The sequence below is a fragment of the Bison bison genome, unplaced genomic scaffold (assembly GCF_000754665.1).
Source record: "Bison bison bison isolate TAMUID 2011002044 unplaced genomic scaffold, Bison_UMD1.0 scf7180017864304, whole genome shotgun sequence".
Taxonomy (NCBI): domain Eukaryota; kingdom Metazoa; phylum Chordata; class Mammalia; order Artiodactyla; family Bovidae; genus Bison; species Bison bison.
In genome coordinates, this window is record NW_011494876.1 from 15,479,710 (window position 1) to 15,488,321 (window position 8,612).

Genomic DNA, 8,612 nt, shown 5'->3' on the forward strand with positions numbered 1-8,612 from the left:
GCATTAGTACAGTCGGCCTGCCCCACCCCACCCACCCAGCCTGTTCACAGCTTTCTGCTCATTGCCCAAAGAGGTGGTCCTTCCCCCAGGGTGGGCATTCCGGGCACCACTCCCACCCAAGTACCCGGGGAACCCTGCTTCTCTGCCTCCTCCCGACCAGCCGGACCCTGTGCCCAGCCTAGGCCGCCCCTATCGGGGTTACATTCAAGGGTTATCCTCTTGTTAATAAATAAGCCAGCATGGCTGCCCCTTGGCCAGGGCCTGTCAGTCGGTGTCTTCCCTCCACCAGGAAACGCCGGGCCCCTAGCCGTCTCCCAGGGTCTGTGCGCCCCCTCTCCCTCCTGCAGCCTCCTCCCCAGTTCCCAGCGTGGGGACGGCCAAGTCACCAGTCCGCTGCGCTGCGTGGGCCCCGCTCAGCCCGCAGCTCTGGGGCGTGTGTCCTCCGGTTGCGGCCCTTTCTCCGTGACTCAGGGACCTGTGGGCGCGGCGCGGGCTGAGGGCGACACATTCGCAGGGAGTTCGCACCACCACCACCGGGCTCCACCAGCTGCAGAAAGTCCCGGTACCAGAGCTTGGGGCCCGGCGGGGCGACTGGCGCAGTATCCTCGGTCCGAGCCAGTCTTTCAGCCTGTGCTGCACTCAGCACGTGCAGCGCTAGGCGACGCAGTGGCTGCGAAAAGCCCTGCTCCACCGCTGCACACAGGTACAAGCCGGAGTCCCCACGCCGCAGCCCGCGCAGCAGCAATCCCCTCCTCGTGCGCTCAGCTCGCTCCTCCGCAGGCACCTGCTGATGGATCAGCGGGAGGCGAGGATTTTAAGGAACGGGCGGGGGCGGGGCTTATCTGCAAGTGAGGGCGGGTCGGAGAGTTCAGTGGGCGGGGAAAGGGCGGGGCTTCTCTCCGATGGGGCGGGCATGTCAGGCGCCTAGTTAGAGGAATGGGGCCTCACCTGGATGCCGAGTGCGGGCCCCAATTGGGCGTTAGGGGTCTGATTGGGCTGAGACTCACTGGGCGGGGCTGGATCGCATGTAGACGTGCGGAGCGGGCCAAGGGCCTCATTAATCACTTTCTGGACGTTAGGGTTGGAACAGGGCCTGTTTGGGGAGGGGGTGGGGGAGGCTCACCTGAGTGTAGGCCGACTCCCCCGCGCGCTGGAAGGTCCACTCCACGTGCGCCTGCAGCGAGCGGGCCTCACACTCCAGGAAGGCGCTACCTCCCTCCACACCCAGCACCTTCTGCTCCAGCAGCACAGGGTGGGATGAGTCTGGGGGCAAAGGGAATGTCAGATTCAGGCAAAGCAGGACAGGGTGGGGCAGTCTTTAAGCGCTGAGGGATGAGAGCAGCTGAGACACTCACCCCCGGAACACAGTGTGCTGGGGTCGCCGTTCCTTACGTCCTGCCGTCGGAACCGCCTGGGGATCGGGGACATTAGAGCCTCCGTGAGTGCGTCTTTTAGCCAGGGATGGATAAAGACTCCCTCCAGGCAGCACGTCCTTGACCCTGCTCACCTCTTGGCACTGGGCTGGAAGCGAGTGCACTTGGCCCCATCCCAGGCACAGTAGGGGTCACGTGCCAGGCAGCATTCGGCACAGGCACGGCCGTGGGCAGCGCAGCGGTGCAACGGGATCTGCGCCACCCCGCTGCGAGAGGCTACGTACAGTTGGTGCTAGGGGAATAAGGCTCCAGGCTGACTGAGGGAGGCCCAGTGCCAACCTCCCATAGGTCAGGGATCCCTTCCCCCCATTTGACAAAAGGGAACACTGGGGTCTCAAGTCACAGAGCCTGTCCTTGAAATGGAAATTGGGGCTTATCATCACCAAAAGAATGGGAGTGGGGGCACCTGGGAACACTTTGGGTCCATTCCACCCCCAAGCACTCTGGTCACTTACCCTCTTAGAGGAGATTTGCATGCTGGTGACAGCAGCTGAGTCCTGAGAAGGAGGAGGGGCTCTGGGATCATGGCTCCATGGGTTGGGGGTCCCCCAGGCAGTGGCGGCTAGGCCTCACCTCAAACATGTGTAATTCCTCCAGGAGCAGCCCCTCAGCATTTGGCCAGCCGCCCTTGGGGACGGAGATCACCTTCAGCACTGTGCCTGCATCTGTAGGGATGAGAAGAGGGGGTGACTCCTTGTGCCCTCTGACAGCTAGGGCCAGGGGTCTCCTTGCTTCTGATGCCTCTACCCGCAGCACGGCTGGAGAGGTGAAGAATGTGGGTTGGAGCAATCAGAGCATCATCCAGAAGGAGATGGGGGACACAGCCCCAGGAAACATATGGAAATGGGTCTGAACACAGGGAAATTCCACTAATAGGCCAAAGAGCCTGCGCTGGGTTTTGTGGGTGGTCATGGCAGGACCCTGACCTGTGCCGATGAAGAGGACATCGTAGTATCCATCAGCAGCTGCGACACGGTCTGCAGTGATCTGGGTGAAGGTGTACCCGGCGCCCACTTGTTGGAAGAGAGGGCGCCCACCGATGGGCAGGACCGAATTGTACATGAGGGGGTGGTTCCGGGCAAACTGGATGACATCATCAGGAAAGTCCTTGGTGGAACTGAAGGTGCCAAAAGTCTTGCTGGGGCACTGGGAGGTGGGGAGGAGGCATGACAAGGAAGTGGATAAGAAGGTCGGGTGGGCAGCCCTCCACAGGAGACCACCCAGAACTTGGAGTGTGTATGAGGGGGCGGATATTGGACAGAGCCCTGCCCTGGCAATCTGAGGGGGAATTATGACCTTCCCCTGAGGAACCCTGTCTGATGAAGAGGATGTTTTCCCAACCATTAAAAAAACAAAAAAAGGAAGAAATCACATTCACCAAGAAGACCCCAGGCCAAGTCCTCCACCCTGCAGGTTTAACTGGGTTGTGGAGGCAGTCCCTGGGCTACGCACCATGCCAGGTCGGGGGTAGGGGACACGTCCCTGGTAGGACACCCACTGGTGCATGGGCCCCTCCTTGTGTGCAAAGGGTCCCAGGAAGGCCCGGCGTACATCATTCATGCTGTACACGCACACGGCAGAACCCTGGAAGATGCTGCTGCAGGTGAAGATGTCAGTGGAGCGAAGGGCTCCAGTGGAGCCTGGGCCACCCTGCCCACTGCCTCCCACACCTCACCTGGATGTGGAGAAGACAGCATAGAGCAGTGGGGTCCAGCGATCTCGCGAGGACAACAGGAACACGTCCTCTGTAGGGAAGGGACCACGTTGGGGGAGGGTGCAGAGCCAGGCTCCAGGGTCTGTGCCCCTGTGTTCACTGCCCCCACCCCATCCTCCACTCCTGCCGCTTACGGAGCTGGTCAAAGTTCGTATCGCCCTCGGCACCGGGCACCGAGCACACCAGCCGCGCCTTCAGGAACGTTGTCCACTTGTTGACCAGGCTGCGCTGGCCACCCACGTCGTTCTGCAGGGGCCAGTAGGAGGGGATGAGGGTGAGGCCCTGACAGGCAAAGGGGCGGTGGCAGAACCTCTGAATGTGGCCCAGGAAGGCCTCACCCTGCAGATCTGGCCAACGCGGGACACAGACAGGCGTCCCAGTGCCGGCGTGGCCTCCACCGCCGACTCACGGAAGAAGAAGTAGATCTTGTCATCATCTGGGTTCTCACTCTCCGGGATCCAAAAGACCTTGATAAACTTGGGCTCTGGCCACAGCAGGAGGTGAGGGGTCACTGAGGTCCTGCCTGGCCCTGCCTCCCCTTCTCTTTAAGCCAGCATAAGTCCTCAAGGCAGCAGCTGACCGCCCCAGAACAACTCCAGAAGCAAGTTCGACGGGCTCCCCAGGACAGGATCAAGAAGATGAGGGCCTGTGAGTCAAGAAGCAGCCACGAGAGGGCAGCAGAGACCGTGGCTACCTGGGCTCACAGGCAGGTGACCTTGGCCGGTGGCGGGCCTCTCACCCCTCCCCTGGCAGTTCTCCATGCCAGTGCACCAAAAAAGGAGCGATCCTGGGTATCTGGGTTTTGCCTTCACTTATGAATCTTCCTCTGTAGCAGGAAGTAGATGCCCTGACTCCTGCTTCAAATACTCCGCTGGGTCCCCTCACTCAGAATAAGGTACTCTAGCCCTACCCTTTCCTCATAGGGCAGGCCCCTTATCATTGCTCCCTTCATGAGTCTGTTCCTTGGCTTGTTCCTGTCCCCGGGGCCTTTGCACTCATCATTCCCTCTGCCTGGAATGCTCTTCCCGAAATCCTGCTGTGTTCTGGGAATTAGCTCATTCCTCTTTTCGGCAGAGTGGCTTCCTGTCCCCAACCCTCCCACTCCCACCACCACCACTCCCACCTCGTCTCCTCTCCCCTTCTCTGTTCTCTCACTGTATTTCCTGGCCATTGGAACTGAGCTTATCGTGCATTCGTTCTGAGGTCTGAACTCAAAGAGGGCCTGGGTCACACCTATCTGGTCTCGCCCTCTGACCCAGTGCCCAGTGCAGGGCTTGACCCAGGATAGGCATCTGGAAAGCAGGTGCCTTACTCAGCACCTGCTCTGTTGGAGATGAGAGCTCCCTCCCAACAGTCCCCACCCCCAGCCTTTCACCGTTGAGCCAGCGGGAGTCGTGCGGCTCTGTCCGGAGACTTGGACGCTGGCCCAGGCTGCGGAAGATGGTGAAGTCCCGGCCCATGAGGTCCGCAGCTACCCCCGAGTACAGTTCTTCCCCTGTAGATACGGCAAGGCTGCTGAGCAAAGCCAAAGGTTCCTATGGTAGGTTGGGGGACCTCTGGGGGCTCTTGGGGAATCAGTGAGGCTATGGGGAATCCCTGGGACTCTAGGGAGGGTCTTGGGACTTTACAAGATGCTAGAGTCTCTGGGGGGGGTGGTGCAGGTTCCAGGAGCTCTCCTGGGGTCCCAGCCTTTGGACTCACCCACCAGCACGGAGGCAGCCCGATGCCTGGGGTCATAAGGACTCTTGCCCTTGCCATCCTCCAGCCTTCGAGGGTCCAGCCGGAGCATGGGCTCCTGAGAGGCAGCAGGGAGTCACTAGTACAGGCCCTTCTCCTTCCTTACTCTCCCTACCCGCCTCCCTGACCGGCTCCAGCCTTACCTCCAGCCTCTGGCCCACCTCCACAAATGCACAGACTGGGTGGAAGGCCCCTGTGCCACAGGCCAGCAAGTGGGTATGGTTGTAGGCATGGAGCAACTTCACGAAGTTCATGCACTCGGTCTAGCACGCAGGCAGGCAGGGTCAGGAACAAGGAGGCCTCCCTCAGGGAGGTGGCCTGAAGGGGTCCCCGCTCGCCAGCGGTGCCCCCACCCCTTCTTCTTCGGTGCATCAGCCCAGGCAAGTACTAACGTGGGCGACACGGACCCGGGTGCCCTTGGTGACAAGCCCGGCCCTCCCACCTCTCCCCAGAATGGGTTCATGGAGAAGCAGAGGCCTGCATTGTCTCCCGTGACTCAGAGGCCCCCAAGAAGAATCACATGAGCCCCCCACCCTGACTCACTACCTCCGGACTTCAGCCACCTCGACCCTCTTGCCCCCAATCCCAGCCAGAACAGGCGGCCCTCTGTTTCAGCACTGCCCATCGCTAGAGTGAGGGGCTGACCCGCCCCACTCCCACCCGGGCAGCCAACACTCACGCCAATGTCCTTCCCGGCCCAGTTGCACTCCTCTCGCCATTCAACACGGGCCGGCCAGGCCAGCTATGGGGAGGGTGGGGAAGGGCGAACACAGGGCCCGGTCTCTAAGCTGAGGGTGTCCACTCAGGGGACCCAACCTCCCCGGGGCTCTTTCCTGGGGGGCTGGTGCTGAGGCTGGGTGGTGGTGGGGTTTCTGGCACCTTCTTGGCCCTCTTGCTAATGTTGTCCAGGCTGAGGGAGGCCACATGGTTCTCGGCGCCCACAAACAGGCGCCCACGTTCCTCATCGAGCAGCAGCGCTTCATAGCAGCAGGTCCTCTCCAGCCTGAAGGTCCGGAGACCGTGCCGGGCCTGGAGCTCTGTGGGGTGGGGACACTGAGGATTCGCCAGTCATGCTAGAAGCTTCCTCCAGGCCAAGGTTGTACATGTGACCTGGCCCACACACAGGTGGATTTACATGCGTGTGAGTTTACAACTCGGGAGGACAGGCCCACCCAGGTGCCGGCCAAGCTGCCAGAGTGGGCAGTGCAGCACCCCCCCCACCCCCATGGGGGAAGCAGGTGGAGCTTCCAGGGCGTGCTCAGACAAGCAGTGTCTCCAGGCGGGTGCACAGGGAGGCAAGGGTTCTGGGATACGGCTGCATACTGGGACAGCCAGGACCCCGACCCCAAAATCAGGCTGAGGGTTCTCTGCCACCAGCCAGGGTTCAGTATGATGTCGCAGCCTAGTCACCACCCTGTGGAGAGGGGGTGTGGGAAGGCGGCTCTGATGCTCCCCCCCACCCACCTCAACCTTCCTGGGAGCAGGGGATGGAGCAGAGGCAGGATCTGTTGCCATGGGGACAGAAGGGGTCTTCCTGGGAAAGCATGAGGAGAATGTGGGCAGAGAGCTTGGGGACGGAAGCCAGGAGAGGGTTAACTGGAGATGGCCTGAGCGTGCCCCCCAGTCCGGAGCTGGGTGGCGCACACACAAGGGTAACAGCAAACACAGTGCCCCCTACCCACCCTGGGCCCCTCTCCTTGCCCACCCTGAGCTGGGGCTTCCCAGCCAGGTGCACCTACCTTGGAAGGAGAGGCGGAGGCGTGGGGTGCTGGGGGCAGCACCCCCCAGCCCTGCCGCCCAGAGCAGGGCCAGGCCCGGGATCATGGCGGCAGCCTCGGCCCGCCCCATCCCCGCGGCTCAGGGAGCTCAGGGTTCAGCGGGCGCGTGTGGAGGAGCCTTGAGCCTCCCTGGACTCTGCCCCGGGATCTGGAGGAGAAGGAGTTGCAGCAAGGGGCGAGGGCGGGAGGCTGGGGTGTGGGGGGAGTCCCCAGGGATCAGATTACAGCCCCTAGGGAAAGAGGCTGGGGGGTCGCATTCCACTTCCGAGCCCTCCTCTCCCTCGCAGGGTGCCCTGTCTGGCCACAATCACAGACACACCCACGCTGGGCACACCCTCGGGGTCAACCCCACACTGGCAGGCGCCCGCCCCACCACGTCACCCTCGCCAGGAACCCGCCCTCCTGCATACACACCCACAGGCATTAATTCACCGAGTCAGTGCGCCTACTTCATGCCAGCCAGGGACTGGGGCTAGGGGCATTGGGGCACACAGGCAAGGTCCTCCCTGCAGGAGGAGGCAGAGGACCAACGAGGATTCGGGTTGCTTGCAGTCCCTATAGAGGTGCCAAGTGCAACGAGCAAAATGAGCTGGTCATGGGTATGAGTGTAACAAGAGGGGGTCATGCCTCTGGAGGAGGCTGTGCACCCACGGGTCCTCAGAGAGACAGAGGCACCTTTGGAGCTGGAGCTGATGGTGTGGGTGCCTGTGAGCATGAACGTGCTTCTGTGGGCCCTTGGTACAGCTGTATCGGGCGTCTGTGTGTTGTGTGTCTGCACGCATATCTGTGGATACCTATGTGAGACCATCTAGCACATGTGCTGTGTTGTACACATAGGTGTGATATGCATGTGCGTGCACACACATGGCATTGTACGTATGTGTACGCAGGATGTACATATCGGGGTGTACGTGTGTGTATGCAGGATGTACATATCAGGGGTGTGCACCTTGAAAGCATGTATGTGTGTCGCACGTGTGTGTATGGATGTGTGCGCAAGTGTACGCATCTCTCTGGACATGCAGGTGAGCAAATATAACTGCAGCATCCATCATCGCTTCAACTCTGAGACACCCCGGAAGCCCACTTCTCAGAGGGAGAAGCTACCTGGGAGACCCCGGCCTGGCCAGGCAGGGCAGACGCCTCAGTTCCTGATTCAGGAGCTGCGCTCACTTGGACCCGGCAGCCCCAGCTTTGTGCTGGACCTCTCTCTTCCCACCCCAGAGGGCGGGAGGGGCCGATCACACCCAGAAATGCTGTGATCTCAGACTTCAGACCCAAGAGGAATCAAGTGGGGAGAGCCAAGGGCCTGGGGCAGCCTCTCACCCCCCAGCTCGGGGGAGCTGTCCTTCCCTCTCCAGCCTCTGGCGTCTCCCTCAGCCTCTCCATCCCATCTTTGCCTTCAAGGGTTTCTCCATCTTTGAGCCCCACCACTTCTGTGAGCCAGAGTCCTTCTTCCCTGAACCCCTCACATGGGGCCAGGCTCTAGCTGCAGTGCCCACCCTCCTTCCCAGAAGCTGGCTGGGCAGGTGCCGGGCACAGTAGCCCTGGCACAGGGCAAGGTCCTGGGGCACGATCAAGCGAGGGGCGCAGCTGCTGGAGCACGTTTGTTCCAAACCGCACTCCCCAAACCACCCCCCCTAGCTCCGCCACCGCTTCCAGACCCCTCCCACCCCAGGACTCCCACCTCCCTCCTTCCTTACACTGACACTTGCCACTGCCTCTTCTAGGCCCAGGAGGTCTGCGGCATCTCAGGACGCCAGGCTGCCTCCCGACACTCCACCAAGAGCTCCAGCAGCGGCGGCTCCTCACCCTGCTGCCTCTTCTCACCCTGGAGAAGGTCGGAGAAGCCAAGGGGCCCCGGGCACCCTCTGACGGCTCCTTTAAGGAGCAGCCCCCGCCCCCACCAAGCCAGCTGCTCCCGCCCCGCCGTCAAGTTTATGGGGCGGG

At 61.6% G+C, this 8,612-nt stretch overlaps 1 protein-coding gene across 10 annotated transcripts in view; it reads right to left on the reverse strand.

Moving 5' to 3' along the window:
* Nucleotides 1–6: 6 nt before the first annotated feature.
* SEMA3B (sema domain, immunoglobulin domain (Ig), short basic domain, secreted, (semaphorin) 3B) overlaps nucleotides 7–8,612 on the reverse strand; it is an 11,201-nt gene continuing 2,595 nt past the window's right edge. For 5 of the 10 annotated variants that reach the window (XM_010851825.1, XM_010851817.1, XM_010851822.1 and 2 more), the window contains 19 exons: nucleotides 8,366–8,493; nucleotides 7,077–7,168; nucleotides 6,624–6,810; nucleotides 5,764–5,921; nucleotides 5,564–5,626; nucleotides 5,028–5,147; nucleotides 4,849–4,942; nucleotides 4,523–4,642; nucleotides 3,486–3,631; nucleotides 3,282–3,393; nucleotides 3,109–3,178; nucleotides 2,886–3,030; nucleotides 2,360–2,579; nucleotides 2,007–2,098; nucleotides 1,889–1,930; nucleotides 1,508–1,665; nucleotides 1,356–1,411; nucleotides 1,124–1,263; nucleotides 7–787 (listed from right to left, as the gene is read on the reverse strand). In XM_010851825.1, the coding sequence (XP_010850127.1) occupies nucleotides 383–787; nucleotides 1,124–1,263; nucleotides 1,356–1,411; nucleotides 1,508–1,665; nucleotides 1,889–1,930; nucleotides 2,007–2,098; nucleotides 2,360–2,579; nucleotides 2,886–3,030; nucleotides 3,109–3,178; nucleotides 3,282–3,393; nucleotides 3,486–3,631; nucleotides 4,523–4,642; nucleotides 4,849–4,942; nucleotides 5,028–5,147; nucleotides 5,564–5,626; nucleotides 5,764–5,921; nucleotides 6,624–6,732 (2,250 nt within the window). In that variant the 5' untranslated portion in view covers nucleotides 6,733–6,810; nucleotides 7,077–7,168; nucleotides 8,366–8,493 and the 3' untranslated portion in view covers nucleotides 7–382. Of the gene's footprint in view, nucleotides 788–1,123; nucleotides 1,264–1,355; nucleotides 1,412–1,507; nucleotides 1,666–1,888; nucleotides 1,931–2,006; nucleotides 2,099–2,359; nucleotides 2,580–2,885; nucleotides 3,031–3,108; nucleotides 3,179–3,281; nucleotides 3,394–3,485; nucleotides 3,632–4,522; nucleotides 4,643–4,848; nucleotides 4,943–5,027; nucleotides 5,148–5,563; nucleotides 5,627–5,763; nucleotides 5,922–6,623; nucleotides 6,811–7,076; nucleotides 7,218–8,365; nucleotides 8,494–8,612 lie in introns of all 10 variants that reach the window. The other 5 variants (XM_010851818.1, XM_010851827.1, XM_010851826.1 and 2 more) reach the window with 5 other exon arrangements.